The sequence below is a fragment of the Carassius gibelio genome, chromosome A7, assembly GCF_023724105.1.
Source record: "Carassius gibelio isolate Cgi1373 ecotype wild population from Czech Republic chromosome A7, carGib1.2-hapl.c, whole genome shotgun sequence".
Lineage (NCBI taxonomy): Eukaryota > Metazoa > Chordata > Actinopteri > Cypriniformes > Cyprinidae > Carassius > Carassius gibelio.
In genome coordinates, this window is record NC_068377.1 from 6,692,243 (window position 1) to 6,713,644 (window position 21,402).

Here is a 21,402-nt window from a genome sequence, read left to right on the forward strand (position 1 = left end):
AAAAATGTGTGTGTGTGGGGGGAGGGGTTTAGGTTGTGAGAACCAGAAACTTAACTGAACAGAACAATTACTTTTTTTAATCCAAGGTAGTAGTAGTGCCAGTGGTAATTTAGATTCATTCAGTGGTTCGATTCTTTTGAAGCGTTTCTCAAGTAAGTCACGAAATGATTCGTTAAAAAGTTTTTTTTTTTTCTTTTTTTTTTTTTTTTTTTTTAAATAGATTTATTCGTTAAAAGTAGCGCAAACAAAACGCCATGCATCTGTCGACTTCACGTCAATAGCCTACTCTCTAATGTGTTTTTTTTTTTTTTCAAATATGGCTAACATCAAAAGGTTTAAAAGATTTGTTTCTTTTTATTTTATTAAACATTGCAATTTTGGCTAATGTGACTTTTTTTTTCATGCACAAGCAGCAAGCCAAAAGTTTTCCGCAAAAACGTAATTTGCTCTTGAACGTTATAAAATAATAATAATAATAATAATAATAATAATAATAATAATAATAATAATAATAAATCCCAATAGTACTCATAATTTATATTTGCAGCGCGTTTTAATAAGGGGACAAAAAGAGTATGTATTGCACAAAAAGAGGCCTAGGTAAAAACAAATAAATATAGACAAAATGCAGCCATATAATTATATAAAATAGGCCTATACATACTGTAGCCTAATTGTGCGTTGCAGTTGATTTGCTTTTGTCAAATTCGCGTACAATTATAGAATGTCTGGAATTTGCAGTTAAATAGCCAGAGATGCAGAAGAGGTTTGTGTTTGTGTGGACTCGCACCACACCGCCTCTCGTGCAGCTGGAGCTCCTCTGATCGCACGCGCACAACCGCGCTGTCAACATGTATCTGCTCGGATTCAGCCTGTGCCTGGCCATCGTCTACGGGGATTGTCCCCGAAATATCCAAAACAGACATGGACATAATTTCAAACATGGAAACAAATCTAGCAGAAGCTGGACAAGCAGCACTGAGAGATATGTTCAGAGAGGTGGAGGACCTGATGGAGGACGCGCAGCAGAACCCGGAGGACGCGGTGCAGCAGGTTCTCTACTTTAAAATACTCCAAGTATTGTTCTTCACTAATGAATCTCTTTCGGAGTAGATCTGGAGAATGATTTTCTGTGATAACTAATATCTGCTTAGCTTTAAAAGCCTAATAGCATCATCACATACGTGCCAAAACTGAGCAGAGTTTTCCTAAAAACGATCCATCACAGTTTAATTCGTGTTAGATAATATAAACATGATATTAGATATGAGAAAGTGGGATGAAATTATTTTATAGACAGAGATGGGCCAATATTGCATTATGACCAGAAAGAATTTTATTTAATAATATTTTCATGCTGTTTTACCTGTGAATTGTTTTTTTTTTTTACTTATTGCTGCGTTTTCCTTCTCCTTCTTTTAGATGGACAATGAGAGCAAAATCTAGTCTTCATTCACACAAGGTGGACCTCCAAAATTACAGCAGCATTGAAATCATAGCTGCAAATCAATCCATTTATTCTGCTGAGAGAATCAATAAGGTATAGAGCTTTTGTCTGATTCAATAAGGCTACACAATTATCCGACTCTCCACAATATTTGATCCTGTTTGGTCAAATTAGATTATCAAAAAGAAAGAAATTAAGTATTGAAACCGCCAGTAGGCGGCAGCGTTTCACTGTTTTAATGAGTTTGCCATTTAAATCTTTCATTCATCCAATTCGTTCAAAAGTCAGATTAATTTAGGAAGAAAACAAACCGATGTGAATACTTTTGTCATTGATAATTACAGACACTATTGAAAAATAAACTAGCAAATCAGACAGCTGCTTTGGTAATTTCTTATACTGATAGTAAGGCTACAGCTAAATACATTGCAATGGATTAGCTAGCTAAAATATATGTGGTGTGTACTTAGCAGAATATTCTCATACCTCATTCTCAGTACATGCTTTATTTTTTATTTTATTTTTTTGCATCCCTCTCTGACCAGCAGTTAAATATAGTCCGATTTATATAATTATAGTGATTCATATTATTATTTATCTCTTACACACAAGCAATTTTAGTTTAACAGTTATTATAAATTATTTTAAATAAATATTAATGTATACATATCATGTAATATAAATAAGCTGTAGTATCAAAAGATTGCACTTTTTAATAAAACAATTACAAATCTGAACTTACATGTTCAAGTCTCTATCACTATATATTTTCAAATGTATAAACTAAGTTAACAAGTTCCACTTGTGACAACACTGATGGAGCAAGATCCTTTATTTTATTAGTTCTCCTTCATTTCTCATATGACATTTAAATTTGTCAGATTCTTCAATCTCTTAACCTTTAGCAAAACCTTTAACTTTTAGTTTTGTATCTCGCTGGGTCTCTCACGAGAAGTAAATCAAACTTGCTTTGTGTTGCAAGGCTCGTGATTGGCTGTTCGCCAGTGATGTCACACATTTATGTGCACATGCTCCACAAACTCAGCATCAAAGCCTGAATTGACAAAGAAAGTTGATGAACAGCATCATGGTACCAACAAAGCCGAATTGGAGAGGTTTGGTTTTGTCAACTCAAAACTAATCCGGTAACTCTGAATTTGTTCAGCTACCATCATTGTACAGGCCCCGGGAGCTGCTGTCATAACAACAGGTCCGTAAGCTTAAACCTGCTCAGGAGCAGGCTTATTTCATGTAAACAGGATTAGATCGCTTCTTTTCAACGAGAACTGATACTCAAAATATGAGTATCAGTTTAGATATGGCTTCTTTTTTGACCTACTGTATAGAGTCTTAGCCATCAACGGTGAATGGCACAGTGGATTGTGTTCACTGACAATGTTTTCTGGAAGTATTCCTGAGCCCATGTTGTGATTTCCATTACAGTAGCATTCCTGTATGTGATGCAGTGAAGTCTAAGGGCCAGAAGATCACTTGCATCCAGTATGGTTTTCTGGCCTTGACAATTACGCACAGAGATTGTTCCAGATTCTCTGAATCTTTGGATGATATTATGCACTGTAGATGATGATAACTTCAAACTCTTTGCACTTTTTCTCTGAGAAACTCCTTTCTTATATTGCTCCACTATTTTTCACTGCAGCATTGGGGGAATTGGTGATCCTCTGCCCATCTTGACTTCTGAGAGACACTGCCACTCTGAGAGGCTCTTTTTATACCCATTAATGTTGCCAATTGACCCAGTAAGTTGCAAATTGGTCCTCCAGTTGTTCCTTACATGTACATTTAACTTTTCTGGCCTCTTATTGCTACCTGTCCCAACTTTTTTGAAATGTGTAGCTCTCATGAAATCCAAAATGAGCCAATATTTGGCATGACATTTCAAAATGTCTCACTTTCAACATTTGATATGTTATCTATATTCTATTGTGAATAAAATATAAGTTTATGAGATTTGTAAATTATTCCATTTCTTTATTACTCACAATTTGTACAGTGTCCCAACTTTTTTGATATACTGCAACCTCATGTTTGTCTTTTTACAGGGTTTTACATCTTTGTGTGGATGTGTGCTTCAGCGAGGAAAAACAGAGCACAAGCACCTAATTCCTAGTCTAAATCCACTCAGGACACCTCCAAATAAGCTTCTCTCGTGCAGTTTTCTTACTAAAACTTTTAAAAACACCACAAACCACAACATGCAACAAAAAAAAAAAAAAAAAAAAAAAAAACACTTAAGAATTCATGTCATCATGGGCTGTTTGGTTAAAATGTTATTTGCCAGAGAACTTCCTTTATGTACCTCTTTGTTGCTGTACACATGATAAAACCTTAATCTATGATCTAACATATCTAATCTGAAACCTTTTTTTTCCATATTGTCACGGGGTGAAGAACCACTCGACAAGAGGTGCGTGAATTAAATGCCCCGGAGGGTGGATTTATTGAAAAGTGAAGGGTGCCTGGTGAAGTGTCCTCATCCGCTTTCAGCTGGTTGGTGCTTCCCATGTGCTCTCCATGCTCTTCGGTGCCAATCAAGGGGAAAGGGGGTGTCCTGCATACCTGTCAAGTATCCCGTTTTGGCCGGGAAAGTCACGTATTTTACCCTTCTTTCCCGCCGTCCTCCCGTATTAGTATTTTCCCGTAAGTCTCCCGTATTTTTTATTATTTACCTGCGTTATTAATAAAATAATAATAATAAAAACATTCCCAATCTGAGCTCTGTCACTAGTCTCGCGATAACTCCCACCTGTAGTAGCCTGTCGCGAGGGGTGTGTGAGGTCAGATGACATGAGTTATAACGTGGGAAAAACAACAACAAAAGAAAAAACAGAGACGGATGATGGATGCTACAATAGAGAGTGAAGGCACACCTGCCAAAAAACCAAAACCCATGTGTAAATACCGTGATAAATGGGACGGCGAATTTTACTTTTTTAAAGAATGCAAAGTCTGCAACAAATTGGTACAACAACTCACTAAAAGAGTAAAAGAAAAGTTATGTGAAACTTGCTGGAAAATTTCCCTTATTTTCAAATCCAAAACTTGACAGGTATGGTGTCCTGACGTGCCCCAAAGGGTGAGGGCTGTCGGTCACTCGCTGCTTTCTGCGAAGATAGAAGAGAGAGGTTAGACCAGCGTTGCATTCTGTTCGAGAACCCCTGCTGAGTGTAACGTGCTCCTTTTAAATGTGCTGGCTGATGGGGACCGATCAGCCGGTGACGAGGACATGCAGGTGTTTTGCTTTGGTTTCCAGGGCGACGCTGATTCCTCTGGGAGTGCTCGTCACAATATCTAACAATCATATATTAAAAGCTGTGATTTGGTAAATCCACAGTTTATCCATTATTAATGTTTTTGAATTTATAAAAATGTAATATATCTATGAGTCTAAAATATGTTTGAGCCTATTGAAAAAATATTACAATAATGGCATTTTTTATATGTGCATTTAAGTTTTATTGCGTTTTTTTGTGTGTAATTAGTTATTAGTAATTAATTATTAATTTAGATATGCCTGGTTTCTTTTCACCGTAATATTTTAACTTATATGTTTGGTGTTGGTAAAAAAAAAAAAAAAGGCGACCAGTGAAACATGCCGTGTTTCTTTATGAAGAGATGTTAAAAACTGTTAGACAGGAAGCCACAGCCATCACATGAGACCAGCTTGAGTGGCTGACGGTGTCTACACGCACTATGAGAGGCTTGTACTATTTTGTTCTTTGGATATTTCCAATTTTTCCCTCCACAATACAGAATGAAATCCGTGAGTATGAATATGCTCTACATTTCTACATTTCAGCTCAGAGATAGGAGTATAGTCATATAATTTTAATTTGAAAAAGAGTTGACGGTTGATTATAATCACATTTCCTCTGTTGTGACACAGTTATATTGAAATGAATGTTTTTATAAATCGGTGAATAAGTGTTGTGATAAAGATTCTGATTGAATAATTGATTACAATATTTACCTCCCATGATATTGATGTGTTTCCAGCTGTGCCTTGTTATAAGGTTCCACAAACCTGTATGAAGAAAGCTAACGTCCTATCGTGAGTTTTGTTATCTTGTTAATCTTGTAACAACCCAGCTAACAAAATATATTCCAAGAAGATTTTGCTAACTGACTTGGTGAACATTAGAGAAAACACTTAGAGAACGTTCCATTTATTTTGTAAACATTGCGGAAAGTTACTTTTAAATGTTATCTGAAACATCTGAAACTAAGTGTTAGAAATGTATAAATAATGTTTTGAGAATATCATTTCCAGATAACTTTGAAATGGAAGTTCTATTAATGTTACTGGAAAAGGCTTGTTCATAACTTTGAGAGAATCTTTTTAGAATGTTAGCCAAAGATCTGAGAATGTTCCCTGTGAAAAGAAAGAAAGTTTGACATTTATTATTATTATTTTTTTTTTTTTAGAAGTCAGATGTATGAAATGGACAGGTTGTTTTACTGTCAGATCATATTTTATAATATTTTATAATATTCTCTGACAGGTGTATTGAAGAAGGAATGAGAACTTGCTTACTTAAAGCCCCTAGGATTCTAATTCCAAATTTTTTCTCTATAGCAGTTTCCTCAGAGGTAAGGTTCAAGACAGTGGTTACTGTCTGATTGACTAACTTTAAGATGAAAAAATAAAATAAAAACCCATGAAGCAAGAAGTTAAGTTCAAGTGTCAGCAACATAGCAGTACAGGAAGATAAATTTGTTCAAATGCTGGATTGTGTGTCTTCACCTTTTTGACAGGGAATGGTTGATACGGGAAGAGGATATAAAATCCATGTCTCTGAAGAAGCATTAGAGAGGAGCAGCAGTAGACGGGAGGAAACTTCTAAGGAAGTGGAATTGATTGTGTCTATTCTCAACGAGACTTTGTTCCAGGTCAGCAGCAGTTCAGACACCAAAGTACATCAAATTAATATATCTCTGTCCCTCAAAGCCTTGTTGTATGTGTGTCTAATTAAATGATATTTTATCTTCTTTGGGCAACATATTCATTTCATAACTCTGTGGTTTCTTCGGTCTATTTGCTATTGTGGTGTTGACACAGAAGGGAAATGACTCAAATGAGTCAAGATCAATATTGCATGGGCAAAGTGTGTTAGGAGTTTGGCTTGGTTTGACAGAAATTCGCAACCTTTCTCAGCCCATTCAACTCAGATTCATAAACACTAATCAGGTAAAATGCTTTCTCATCACACTATAACTGTAATTATAAACACTTTGTGGCTCTTGTGGACTTGTGCTGACGTGTTGCCTATTTTCACTTCTGTAAAATTGTGCTTTTATTATTACAGAGTGCGAACGGAGTCTGTGTCTACTGGCATCTTGATAAAAATGGCAAAGGTTAGTATGGTTTTCACACCATCAAAAATAAACCTACAGTATATATAAACAAATGTACCGTCCTCTAGAATGGAGTTCGTTCTCAGATGGCATTCACTGTCTTAGAATCATACATTTAGATGTTCCATGTCATGACCCCTTTAAAATATTACACCAATATACAAAATGTGGTCACATTTATAAATTACCAATATATTTTATGGTTTAGGTCTTTAAGCCTAGACACAACTGCTCCATTATTTTAATTCTGTCATAGTACATTTTTCAGGTTAAATGTTACAAGGTTGATCAACAAGTTCTTTTGTGAGAGACCATTTGCTTAAAAACAACTTTTGAAGGTTTTGAAAGAAGGGTCCGTCTGCAGACATGCACTTGCACTCTGAGGCTTGCACTCTCAGACACCTGAAAGTGATGTCACTTTCAATCTTTTTATTTTTTATACTGTATCTCTAATCATTTTACAAAAGTAGCAAGGTGGTGAAGACAAGAAAAAAATGACAGTGTCACTACACCACATTCACTCTCCGCTAACTGTGACATCACTTCACGATCGACACAGAATCGTGCATGGGACGGCTTCCGGCGCTGAATGGAGTGAACGTGTTTTTTATAGCTCCCCACACGCCTGTGACAATTTCTCTCAGTCTACCTTGTAGTCAATTAAAAATCACAAGTTATTAACTTAGTCTGAACAATGCCGACAAAACATAAGAAAATCGAAAAATCGAATAATGAAGAAGAGAGAGATACTGGTAATGTTCATGAAGAGCCACCGGCTAATGCTAATCAAACTAACGCTGACGTTACGGTGCCAACGAACACAGACATAATGGAAGCAATTGCGAAATTAAGCGGATCTTTTGACAGAAAGTTTGATGTAATTTCATCAACGTTAGCAGAGCTGAATGCATCTATCGCAAACATTTCTTCCCGAGTGACAGCGACTGAAGAGGCCGCGAAAGCTCATGAAACTCGCATTGAGTCACTGGAGAAACGGTGTGCACACCTGGAGACCGAATGTGGAAAACTTAGAGTCAAGATATCGGCGACAAAATATTCGAATTGTCGGAATAAAAGAAGGCGCTGAAAGCAGTAAACCAACTGAGTTCGTGACAAGTCTTCTGGCGAATGTGCTTGCGAAGAGAACTTTGACTGTCCAATTCAGATTGACAGGGCGCACCGTTCACCGCAACCTCTACGAGATGGCCGCTCTCGGGCATTTATTGCCCGAATCCATCACTATCAAGTGAAGGAACGAATTTTACGCCTGGCAAGATCGAAACCCCAGCAATACGATGGAAAGGTGATACGTATTTTTCCAGATCTTGCCGCTGACGTCTTGAAACAGAGGCAGAAGTTCGACAACATACGGAAAAAATGCTGGGAGCATGAAGTGAGATGCGGATTTCGTTTTCCTTCCAAGTTAATCGTGACCGTGAGGGATAAAGAAACGAAGACCTTTGATTCACCTGAGGTTGCTGAAGCGTATCTACGGGGTGCGGTGGAGAGCTGGTGAAATGTTGAAATTGCTGCGCTTGATAACAGCGTCAGGAAAGACTTGTGTTTATGTAACAAAACTCTTTGATATGTAAAGACTGCAAGGTGTCATTTTTATTTGTTTGGTAAGATAAGTGGGGGCTGTACTAACGGAAGCATGTTAGGTGGCATCGATGGTGAGTTGAACGATGCAAATATAATTTTTTCTGGGGTGAGCATCCATAATGTTCTCATGGGATGCAATTTTTTGGGGGAGGGGGGTACAGTGGGGTTGTTCGTTCCTTTTTACAAGGTTTGTAACGTTCAGGTTTATGGGAAGGTTACTTATTTTGAGTTTGAGCTGGCAGGTTTAATGTGCAGATTTTATTTAAAAGAATCAGGCAAAATATATTTTATTTTACATAATGATTAACGGAGTGAAGGTTCGTGGTGGCGGCAAACTAAACTTATTAAGCTGGAACGTACGTGGACTTAACAGTCCAGTCAAAAGAGGAAAGGTCTATGCGCATCTTAAAAAATTAGGAGCGGAAATAGTTTTTCTCCAAGAAACGCATATTAAAACAACAACAAAATTTAGTATTAAAGCCCCTTGGATGTCTCAAGTCTACCAGTCAAATTTCACCAACAAAGCTAGAGGAGTAGCAATTGTTATTAAAAAGTCTGTCCCCTTTGTACACAAGCAAACTATTAAAGATAGGAATGGCAGGTATTTAATTGTGTGTGGGGAGATAAATTCATTTCCCATTACTTTAGTGAATGTGTATGGTCCTAATTTTGACGATCCTTTATTTTTTGAAAACGTCTTCAAGATTATACCAGACTTTATGCATTCACAAGTCATCATGGCTGGTGATTACAATTGCGTGTTAAATGCGAGATTAGACACACTTCCCCGGCGATCCGCAATAAGTAAATCTGCTGGTGTACTAAATAATTATATGAGAAAGTTAAATTTGATAGATAGCTGGAGAGTTTTGCATCCCTCTGATCATGATTTTTCATTTTATTCCTTGGTTCATAAAACGTACTCTAGAATTGACTTTTTCCTAATCGATTCCAGATTGTTGCAATATATTGACTCAACTGAATACCATAATAGATTATTATCAGATCATGCTCCTGTTACTCTTAATTTAAATATAAAATTTAGTAGAGGGAATTATTCTTGGAAATTCGATAATATGCTACTGAACGATGACAAATTTTATGAGTATCTTTCTAACAAGTTTGCACTGTTCTTAGAAAATAATGATAAAGGAGATGTATCGGATTCAGTTCTTTGGGAGACAATGAAGGCAGTTATCAGAGGCGATATTATAGCATATCAAACAGTTAAGAATAGAGAGAACAAAGCCAAATTAAATGAAATTGACATACAAGTTACTAAATTAGAGAGTGAATATAGATCAACAAGTTGTGAGACTACTCTTAAGAAAATTGTCGCACTGAGAAGTGAACACAACTCAATTCTTTCTACGAAAGTATCGAAACAACTTAGGTATATCAGGCAAAGACAGTTTGAAATAGGTGATAAACCTCAAAAATTACTTGCGCGTCAATTAAAGCAATCTCAGGCATCTCGTGCAATACATAAAATAAAATTGAATAATGGAAAAGTAACTGTTGACCCCAAGGAAATTAATCGTTGTTTTGGTGAATTTTATAAAGAAGTCTATGAATCAAAGTGTAAAACAAGCCAAGAGGCAATAGAAGACTTTTTTTCTCAATTGGATCTTCCTATTCTTAGCACTGAAGCAAAACAATCCTTAGATAAAGTAATTACAGAAGAAGAAATAAATGAAGTAATATCTCAGTTACCTAATAATAAATCTGCAGGTCCAGATGGCTTTAGTGCCGAATTCTATAAAAAATTTAGGAGTAGTCTTGTACCTTTAATTCAAAGATTGGTTAAAAGTGCAACAACACAAAATAAATTCCCACCAACAATGTATGAAGCGAATATATAGTATTAATTCCAAAACCAGGGCGGGACAAGCTGCAAATGTCTTCCTATCGTCCAATTTCTCTAATTTCCACTGAATCTAAGATTATTACCAAAATTCTTGCAAACAGACTGAAAGATTATATCTGCTCTATAATTCATCCAGACCAGACCGGTTTTATGCCAAAGAGACATATATACTTTAATTTGAGACGGCTGTTTAATATAATTTATAACAAGAAAAACATAAAGACATGTGTTATTTCATTAGATGCTCAACGAGCCTTCAACCAGTTAGAAATACATGAAATACATTTCCGTTTTAAAGAAATTTGGATTTGGTTCGGAATTTATTAAATGGATTGAAATAATTTATGCACATCCAGTAGCATCTGTTATTACCAACCAAGACATTTCTAGTCCATTTCAGTTGTCTCGAGGTACACGTCAAGGATGCCCCTTGTCTCCTTTCTTGTTTGATATCTCTATGGAACCATTAGCTGCCTGTATCAGACAACATCCTAGCATTACACCAACAGTGACAGAGGGCAGACCCCAATATCTTTCACTGTATGCAGATGATATTCTTCTGTATGTTTCTAACCCTGAAATGTCCATTCCACTACTACTTGAGATAATTGATAAATTTAGCAGTCTTTCTGGATTCACGATTAATTGGGAAAAAAGCGAATTAATGCCAGTCTCTGATGATTTAGATCAAAAATATTTAGCTAGCACCAAATTTAAAATTGCAAATCATTCCTTTTAAATATTTGGGTGTAATAATCACCAAAAAACCTGAAATGTTATTAAAATTGAATTATAAAAAGAAAATTGATCAGCTTAAAGATAATATAATGTTTTGGAAGACACTCCCAATGTCCATGGTAGGTAGAATTAACGCTATAAAAATGGTGGTACTTCCAAGATTTTTATATGTATTTCAATCTATTCCTTTCTTTATTCCCCTTAAGTATTTTAAACAGCTAGAATCTATTATAAGCAGCTTCATCTGGGATAACAAGACTGCAAGGATTAACAAGAAACATCTAAACAAATCCAAAGATCAAGGAGGGTTTGGGCTTCCCAATTTTAAATTTTATTATTGGGCAGCTAACTTAAATACTTTAGCATGGTGGAGAAAGATTGGTTCAGTGGAGTTAGGTGACAAGCCAGAATGGTTAGCAATTGAAGAAGCTTCTTGTAATAAGACATCATTAACAGCTCTGCTTAACAGTCCTAACAAAATTGAACTCAAAAATATCAATGGTAACATAATTATTTCAAATCTAATTAAAATATGGAAACAAATCAAGGTATATTTGAAAATTCCAGACTTGTATCTGGATACCCCAATCTGTAATAATCATGCTTTCCCTCCGGGATTACATGATAAGACCTTTTTTCATGATAAAACATTAGAAGGTACCTTGTTTCATTCTTTATGGTCATGTATTAAGATTCAGCCATTTTGGAAATGTATATTTAAATTTCTGTCTGAAGTATATTCTGTCGACTTGGAACCTGAGCCCTGTATTGGACTTCTAGGTGCAGAGAATGCCTTTTGTAGTAGATATCAAACACAGGCCATTTCGCTTTGCATGTTGCTTGCTAAAAAGCTAATCTTACAGATGTGGAAATCAGATTCTGTTCCTACGTTTGAGATGTGGGCAAGGGAACTAGGAAATATGTTACATCTGGAAGAATTGAGATTTATATTAAAAGATAAATTATACATTTTTATCAAGATCTGGAAACCAGTAAAACTGTTCTTACATGCAGTTTGATAGCTGTTGTCGTCCATCAAGACAAAAGTTTATATACTAACACTCTATTGCTCATGTATAACATTCTTGATTGTAAAGCACTTTAAGTAACCTTTCTTGTTTTTGTTTTTTTTGGGGGGGTGGGGGGTGTGTTTTACTATAAGTTTTACATTTCTTGGCTTCAAAGTTATTTATAGTATACAGCTAAGAGTGTTTGTTGTTGCATTATTCTTGTATAGTAGCTACCCGGTGACATTGTATATGTGTTGTTTCAAGAAATTGAATAAAGAGATGAGAAAAACAAACAAACAAACAAAAAAAAAGAATCGTGCATGCTTCCAATGGAGATGAGACACTGTATTGGTTATTACAAAATTATTTAGTACAATAACGTACAGGGTCCTGCAAGTCACCTATAGGAAAAAAAGACAAGACTAGCAGAATATGAACACAATGTGCAAAGTCTCTCATTAAGTCATTAATGTCTTAATGTATACTTAGTTAATACACTATAATACATATTAAATGTTTATGATTTTCTAAAAAAAATAGGTTTTTGATATTTTTGAGCAATGAGGTTACCAAAGTCTGTTTATTCATTGAAAGATGTAAGTGTTGTGTTGTTGATGTCAGTGAGAACAAGTGACCTTGGGAACAAATCATATATTTTGTAACTGTCATAATGAGTGTGAAAACTGATGTCATATATTACAGTTTTCATTTGATATTTTTTTTTTTGTTGTTGCATTGACTTGTTGCATTAGTGAATGTATGTTTGTCTGTTTGCAGGTAACTGGAGTACTGATGGCTGTAATACTATCATCGACGGAGGAGAGTTTGTGTGCAGTTGTAATCATCTGAGCTTTTTTGCAGTGCTCATAGTAAGCATATTTGTCATGTGATTCTCTTCAGTCAACTTTTTTAGTTTTGAAATGTTCATTTAAAATTTTACTTGGCTCTTTTTTTGAATGTCCTCTTTTGTCCTCACTCAAAAAATGACTCTTTAACTAACTTAAAGGGATGGTTAACTTTCAAATAAAATTTTGGTATGTTTTAGCTGACCTCAAGGACAAAGGTGTCTTTGTTTCTGCTGTAGTTTCCATTTTGATATTTTTAGATTAAACCGTTCTTGTCTGTGACTCATAAAATGGAGGTCTATGGTCGCCACCTCAAAGAGCATGCACAGAGGAGTCCACATTGATGACCTAAGACACGAAACGAGCGCAAGTGATAACTTCCGGGGCTTTCCACGCTTGTGCAGACTAAGCCAGAGCACGCACAAACGTCACATCAGGAAACACTCATGCACTCAGATCAGTTGGACGTTGCCTTGTACAAGAGGTAAAAACGATATAAATACTGTTCGTTTTCTTACAGAAACCGCTCGTTTCGTGTCTTAGGTCATCAATGTGTACTTACGATGGGGAATTGTTTAATTTGGACTCCTCTGTGCATGCTCTTTGAGGTGTTGACCATAGACCTCCATTATATTAGTCACAGACAAGAACGGTTTGACCTAAAAATATCAAAATGGAAACTACTGTGGAAACAAAGACACCTACATCTTGGATGTCCTTGAGGTAAGCTAAAACATATCAAAATGTAATTTGAAAGTGAACCATCCCTTTAATTCAATAATGGACAGTGGTTCAACAAAACCAAATTGTATTTTGATAGCATTAATGGATTTTTTAACTATGCAAACTCCTTGTGTTTTGACAACACAATTGAATAAGGAAGAGTCTGTGTGAAAAGTAATGTTCAACCATATCAATTTATTCACTTTCCTTTTCCTTTAACGGTTAAATTTACTGAACATGTTTTGGGTTATTACAAACTGGCCAAATTTGTTCCACTCTATCAACATAAGGAGGTTTGTTTCAAATTACACATTTTAATTATGGACAAGTGGTTCCATCCAATTAGTTTTAGTTACTTTAAATGTTTTGTATTTAAAGTTACCCCCTTCAACAAAGCATTTTTTGTGTGATTTGTCTTGTAATGAGTCAAAAGACAAGATGTCACAAATGATCAAAGTGTATTTGTTAAACAAGCAATAAATAATTAGTTATATACAGTTGAAACCACATTACAAAATTACAAAAAATAGCAGAAATCTCAAACTACAGATATTTATTGGCATTTATGGGTAACCAATCAAACCTTATTCCATGAACAGGAGCTGGCTCCAGAAATATTCCAAATGTGTATCTGAGTTCAGGATGGTTGCTCAAGTTCAGTCCATATATCAGTCCCATCAGCATGGGTGTAAACTGCTAGGTCCTGAAGAACATTATCTTCCCACACTCTAACATCTGCTGGACTGTCTCCAATGATGCAGCTTCAGATAGATTCCCACGAGTCTTCTGGATCACCTCCTGATTGCTGGCAATGTCTGTATCCTAGAAGTATTTAAAACGAAGGAGTACGCAAATTCTTGTGTATTGACTTGAATACCAAAGCATTTATTAACCTTGACATATGAAACATAAATAAATAAAACTCACCATAAACTCCATAGTGCTAGGGTCTTTATTTGGATACTTCAATTTAATTAGTCTGAAGATGAAAATAACCAAATTTAGCCTTTCATTTTTTTTTCTAAAATTACAAGTTGGAAAATAAGTCAGTCAATCATCTATTTCCTTATAAATACAGGCACGCAGTCAAGATGGGATTCTAACAAACATTACAGTGGAAAATGGTACTGGGCCAGATCAGCACAGAAAGCCACTGTCCTGCAGAGTTTAGCAATATTCCGAATTAAAGGGAAAGTTCACCCAAAAATGAAAATTCTATCATTAACTGCTCAACCTTCATGTCTTTCTAAACCCGCAAGATCTTCGGTCAACTTCAGAACACAAATTAAGATTTTTTTGATGAAATCCAAGAGCTTTCTGACCCTGCATGGTGAGCAACATGACTGGAATGTTCCCAGACAATTTTTGTTTACTTTACACACAAAAAGTATTTTCAAAGCTTCGTAAAAGTGCGATTGAACCACTGATGTCACATGGACTGTTTTAATGATGTCCTTACTTTGACTCTGGGTCTGGGAACATTTCAGTTGCATAGCCGCCTTTATGGAGGTTCAGAAAGCTCTTGCATCTTGATAAAAATATCATCATTTGTGTTCTGTAGATGAATGATGGTCTTACGGCTTTGAAACGACATGAGGGTAATTAATGACATGTTTATTTTCTGGGTGATCTAGCCATTTAAACACATCTGAACCAATTAATCAAGATTTTTGAGAATTTTAAAACAAAAAACAAAGTCTTAGAAGTTCCAGGCACATAAAACTGGCTTTCCTAGAGCAGGTTTGGAAACCCCTGCCTTGCATCAAAATAAATAGTTTTTGGGAGGCTAAGTCCAGTGAGTGATCATCTTGAAATATTACTAACATTATAAAAATTATTCTTACATTTACTTCATGAAAATCATTTAAGTAAAGTAAAAGTAAATCATTCACAATAAAAAGACATGTCTGCCTCGTCCTGAGGGATACGACCTGAAGATATAAAATATTAATCAGATTTCCAGCATAGTTTTGATCACGTATCGATGAAAGAAGATTATTTGAGAAATAATTTGGTCTCAGTGTGTGTGTTTTTCTACATAATAGAAGACAATAATAATCAGAATGGTTCGGTTACCAGCATTCTTCAAATATATCTTGTATTCTGCAAAAAAAAGGAAGTCATACAGGTTTGGAATGACATGAGGGTGAGTAAATAATGAATGTGTTATATCCCCATGAGTCAGATTTAATAATAATATAATTGCAGTGATTGGACAATATAAAATGTTTAAATCATTTATGAAATATGGTGAAAAAAGGAGGCAAATGGAGCATTAAGGAAAAAAAAAAAAAAACGTTTGAACACTTAAAACATAAAAAAAAACTCAACACTTAAAATATCAGCTTTAATGTGGGGGTATAGACAAATACAATTATCATTTTTAAGTTTTAATGTCTCTCAGGAGTGTATCATTGATAAAGACTGTGAGAAGGGCAGCTAATGTCTGTATGAAACACAGAGCGCAAAGTGTCTGTCCTGCAAACACACTGATGCAGTAAGCACTTTCCAATTTCTCAGACCAGGCACATTTTTAGGTACACTTAACCTCTGCTACTATGCAGTAAAATATCATCTAGTTTGCTTATTGTTAGGTGTTCAGCCTAGTCTCTGTTTATTTTTATTTGCTCATGACTTTTTGCTTTCTCTGGGTCTCTGTACAAATATAATACTCAGCAATGTGGCTTTCCAATAAAATGATGCAGCTGATTGTGATTGCTTTGCTGGACGAGTGCACCTGGAATCTCCTTTGGGTTTCACATCAAAGTGCACAGATCGCTGAATAAGAGCAGCTTCTCCAGCCCCAGATAACACACTGATTTCACTTTGAGGCACAGCGGTAGCCAACTAATGATGTGCATTACTCTTTATGATAATGTTGAAGCAGATTCTAACACCCGTCCAAAACAAATTGTTTGTGCTTGTTAGAAAGCCTTTTCCTGGCTTGGCTAAGCTTGCAAAGGCACTGAACAAACCTAGCCATATGTATGAAACATTGTGTTAATAAATAGTTTTCTAACCATTTTATAATATTTTCTTTTGGCAGATGATAAAAGGGCTTAATATTCTTGTGACATCAGTGACACGAGAATATTAAAGATTGACTCATGTGAGACAAAATAACCCTTATTAACTGGTTTTTAACATGTGGCATGTCCAGAGGAGATGCTGATTCCCTAACAAATTACTCTTTGGAGTTACTTATTTTTAGTAAATCAATAACATACAATGCAAGGAGTGGAGGAGTCTGATTCTCAAACTAATTTTTTTTACGTTTCAATAGCCAGTGTTAGGGGTAATGCATTAAAAGTAACGCAAGTAACGTAATCAGATTACTTTTTTTAAGTAACTAGTAAAGTAACGCATAACTTTATAATTTACAAGAAAATAGTTTCAAAAAAGTAATGCCAGTTACTTTGTTTTCCCATTTATTGACTGACAAGTCGCCTGTTCTCATATTCAGAGAGATCGGGAGTACAGAAGTGTTGTGTGTGCTGTGTGAACATGATTTAGTTCTAGACTAAATGTGAATGTCATTAATTCATCCCACTAACAATAATAATAATAATAATAATAATTGTATTCATCAAAATAAATTAAAACAGTGAAATGCAAACTCAGAATATGATGCAAACCTGCAATAATTACATTTTAAATAACAAAAATGTATCTAATCTCATTTTATTAACCAGTGTCTTTGCTGCTGACCTGTGATGATCCAGTTCAAGCATACTAATAAGTAAGTGACTTTAGATGAACTTACAATTGTGTCATTGTTTTTTTTTTTTATTATTACTGAAGAGTGTTGAACTTCTCCTGTTTCCTCTCATCTAGTTAAGTATAGTCCTGTACAGAAGTTAATTTTCTTTTCCTTAATCCTGAGGTTTATTCATTACACATTTTGGTGTGAAATGGCTTTTACATTTGCTATAAACAGAAACAATCAAGCCCTGCTCATATTTAGGAAGTAATGCAAAAGTAATGTAACGCATTACTTCCGTAAAAATTAACTAAGTGACAATTATTTTTTTAGGGAGTAATGCAATATTGTAATGCCTTACTTTAACTTTATATATATATATATAATAGAATACAAAAAGATTAGAAAGGTAGTTAGATTTTTTTTAAAGATTAGAATTAGAATAGTGAGTGTTAAAGTTAGATGGTCAAATAAAGATGGAAGAGATGTGTTTTAAGCCGATTCGTAAAGATGGCTAAGGACTCAGCTGCTCGGATTGAATTGGGGAGGTCATTCCACCAGAAGGGAACATTTAATTTAAAAGTCCGTAAAAGTGACTTTGTGCTTCTTTGGGATGGCACAATCAAGCGACGTTCACTTGCAGAACGCAAGCTTCTAGAGGCACATAAGTCTGAGGTAATATATTTAGGTAAATGGGAGCAGAGCCAGTGGTGGTTTTGTAGTCAAACATCAGTGCCTTGAATTTGAATTTTTTTTTAACATCACACAATTGCAGTCCCAACAAGCGGAGTCTGATTCCTGAATGAATGACTCGTGTGAGCCAGTGCTCTCTGTAGTTAATCAATTGCATGCTTACTATTTAGTGAACCAACTGCCAGTAGAGCCCAGTTTCTGAATGAATGACTCACATGAGCAAGTTTTTTTTTGTTTGTTTTTTATCAGTAGTGTACATTGCAACCAGTAGGGTCTAATTACAAAATTAATTAAATATGATCTAGTTCATTTGAGTGAATCATAAACAATTATGAGTCACTTTGAGGATTCAGATACTGAACCAAGTTATTCATTGTGTCTTTTTAATGATCTTTTACGAGAATTGTTTTGTTTCTGAGACGTTAAATCTGTTCTGTTGAAATCTAAAATGATCTCTTTGTTTACAACACAATGCTGACGGCAGTAAATGCAGTACTGTGGTTTCTCAGAAATGAAGTAATCATAAATGGAATCAGATTCATTACATTCCTAAATAATTGTATTCTTACTCTGAACAATTTTGAAACACCCTGGCGCCAATGTTTGTACAGCCAAATCAGGTTAAGTACAGGCTTAAATTTACTGTTTAGATATGAATTACTTTTGGTGTGATTACAGTAAACACTAAAGTAAATTCCTACCATCAGTTTTTATATATATATATAGAGAGAGAGAGAGAGAGAGAGAGAGAGAGAGAGGCATAGCTGTAGGACAACCTGTGCACCAGTGTCCTGAAAGAATGAATGATGTTTGATTCAATATATGCATGAAAATATGCATGCTGAAATATTTTGAGTTGATTCGCTATCTCAAGATATTTTATGTCCTATATCCCCTTCAGACTTGTAGCAAAGATGAGGAATGCGTGCGGGACAGTTGTGTGTGTGGGGTCAGTGTGGAGCTGCTGTCATGGGATTTTAAGGGAGAGGGTCCTCAAGAGCACTGCTCATGTGCCAGTGACCTGCAGTGCCAACATCTTTGGTAAGAAGCAGCAGTTATTATCTGGCTGTTTTCACTTAACATGACATACATATGTACATATTTAAATATTATTTATTAATATTTAAACAACCAGCCCAACATTTTTTTATTCACCATTTGTCTATTTAAAAATACAGTGAAACAGCAATATTTTGAAATATTACTATTTGAAAGAATGGTTTCTATATTGTAATGTATTTTAAAATCTAACTTATTCCTGTGACGCAAAGGTAAATTTTCAACATCATTACTCCAGTCACATAATCCTTCAGATTTCATTCTAATATTCTTTTTATTATTTTTTTTTTATCAAATCCATATAATAGACATACTGTATCAGCTTAAAATAACCCCATTGACAATATCTTCCTAACCAAACTTTAGTTTTTAGTGATCAACTCGTTTTTATGCACTTCAGAAAGGGGGGGGGGTATACAATACTACTGGTCAAGAGAGTTTGGGGTTAAGTTTTTTTTTTTTTTTTTTTAAACAATCCTATTCAACAAGGTTGCATCAATCTGATAAAAGCAATTTTTTATGTTACAAATGATTGTAGTTCTGTTAAGAACTTTCTATTTGTCAAAGAATACTGAAAAAAAAATTATCAGTTTCCACAAAAATATTAGGCAGCAAAAATAATTAGCATCATTGATAAAATAAGAAATGTTTCTTGAGCTGCAATGAAACTCTGAAGTTTATTTGGTAATGAAGCTGAAAATTCAGCTTTGCATCACAGGACTAAATGACATTTCAAATATTTGGCATGTGACTATATTACTGGAGTTTTGCTCTGTATTTTTGATCAAATAAATGCAGCCTTGACCGATACGTCACTCTCTCTTTCTCAGACAAGGTGCGCTTTGCCTGAAGAGTCTGAACTCCAGCGAGGAGGAGCTCGCAGATCGCCACTACATCGTCTTGTGAGATTCAGCCTGTTTGACAGACAGATGAAGAGAAGCTACTGAAACAGACATGAACGCTTCATCGTCACGCCAAAGCTTTGTAGAAAACGCCTTCATTATAGTCAACCAAACAGCTGGGAATGTGCAGCAGAAGACCTGAATCTAAAGACCGTTCACACTGACAGCGATTTGAAAGCATCAAGCTGCTTGGAAGTCATACATTTCTAAAGCAAGTCGATGTTTGAAAGGACAAGTGTGATGACAATAGTTGGGGGCATCAAATGGTACGACAAAACTGAAAAAAAGAGAACTTCAGTGAGTGTGAAGGCAGTGGTCACATGTGAGATAATGTAGTCAAGATGACCACAATCATGCACTTTTTCATTAGATGAGGATTTGTTTAATTGGATTTGTCATCAGATTTCAAAGCCACAGCCTGTTATTTGGGCATCCGGCAGATCAAATCATTGTCTGTGTGAACAGCCCTTATGTGTTGTCAAAAAACATAAGAAAAACTCCATCGAGAGCCAATCCATCTTAGTTTAGTGTAGCAGCCAATACAAAAAACCTTGTGTAATTTCCCCAGGTAATAAACACAAACTCGCTTCAGAAAATAAAAGGTTGGAAAACATGGATGTTAATGTTTTTATATATATATATAATCTGAACCAAAGTATGCATATATGACGGTTTATAATTTTCCCCCTGAGATCCACAGATATTAGTTGCAATTAAATATTTTCCCCCACAAGTTAAAAGGCGTAAAGGTGTGGTCACTTTTACCGTTGTTTGCCAAAAATCTGCAAATTTCACATGAGAGATGTGAATTTCCAATGTTGACCAATAAAAAAAGCGGCTTGACTACTGTGTGAGCTGTGCTTCATAAATGGCTACACTATTGACAACGGGACATTTTTTACCCAAAGTATTTTACTAAAATGTTTTGTTTTTGTGACCATCATAAAGTGCAGCCACATTTAATGTTGTTTGGCGAATCTGAATAGGAATTCATCCATGTGATAGTGAATTTCACAAAAGGACAAAGATTTCCCCTTGCAGATTTTGCGACGAGAAGTTGGTCGTGTTTGCCACATTGACCGACAAAAGCAACTTCAAAGTAACCGACAATGGGTGGTTTTTGCATGAAAAACACCACCTTCACATGTGAAATTACGCTTTCTGAAACAACCATTTTCCAAAATTAAAATGGTCAATTTATTCACCCTCAAGCTGTTCCAAAGATTTTTTTTTTTTTTATTATTACTATGGAAGTCTATGGTTACCATCAACTGTTTGGTAAACATACCAACAATCTTCTTTTACATTCAATAGACGTAAAACTCAAACATGTTTGGAACAATTTGAGGTGAGTAAATGACAAAAGTTAAATTTTTGTGTGAACTATCACTTTAATTAAAATAGATGTCTTTGTGTTTTGTAGGTTATAGTATGCTAACA

General features: G+C 35.2%; 1 protein-coding gene and 1 pseudogene across 6 annotated transcripts; both read left to right on the top strand.

The window, feature by feature from the left end:
• The first annotated feature begins 851 nt into the window (after positions 1 to 851).
• LOC128016385 (dickkopf-related protein 3-like) lies at positions 852 to 1,546 on the top strand (annotated as a pseudogene).
• A 3,270-nt stretch (positions 1,547 to 4,816) lies between these two features.
• On the top strand, positions 4,817 to 20,570 carry LOC128016520 (adhesion G-protein coupled receptor G1). 6 transcript variants are annotated; one of them, XR_008184193.1, is made up of 9 exons: positions 4,817 to 5,231; positions 5,465 to 5,519; positions 5,971 to 6,058; positions 6,224 to 6,382; positions 6,528 to 6,656; positions 6,775 to 6,823; positions 12,818 to 12,909; positions 14,208 to 15,233; positions 15,275 to 16,088. XR_008184193.1 is itself a non-coding variant. In XM_052601077.1 (8 exons), exons 1-8 carry the CDS (start codon positions 5,162 to 5,164, stop codon positions 20,005 to 20,007), a joined length of 759 nt encoding a protein of 252 aa, XP_052457037.1. In that variant the 5' UTR covers positions 4,817 to 5,161; the 3' UTR covers positions 20,008 to 20,570. The 6 variants fall into 6 exon arrangements, 5 of the variants coding, with proteins under 5 accessions (XP_052457037.1, XP_052457038.1, XP_052457039.1 ...); XM_052601077.1 differs by lacking the exons at positions 14,208 to 15,233; positions 15,275 to 16,088 and adding an exon at positions 19,891 to 20,570; XM_052601078.1 differs by lacking the exons at positions 14,208 to 15,233; positions 15,275 to 16,088 and adding an exon at positions 19,891 to 20,570 and having other exon boundaries at positions 6,224 to 6,358.
• Positions 20,571 to 21,402: the final 832 nt, after the last annotated feature.

Bases quoted from the DNA above. Each gene is read 5' to 3' on its own strand.
- LOC128016520 (XM_052601077.1), top strand. From the start codon at position 5,162: ATGAGAGGCTTGTACTATTTTGTTCTTTGGATATTTCCAATTTTTCCC. The intron at 6,059-6,223 runs GTAAGGTTCAAG...CCTTTTTGACAG, and splicing joins CTATAGCAGTTTCCTCAGAG to GGAATGGTTGATACGGGAAG. The intron at 6,383-6,527 runs GTACATCAAATT...GTGTTGACACAG, and splicing joins GCAGCAGTTCAGACACCAAA to AAGGGAAATGACTCAAATGA.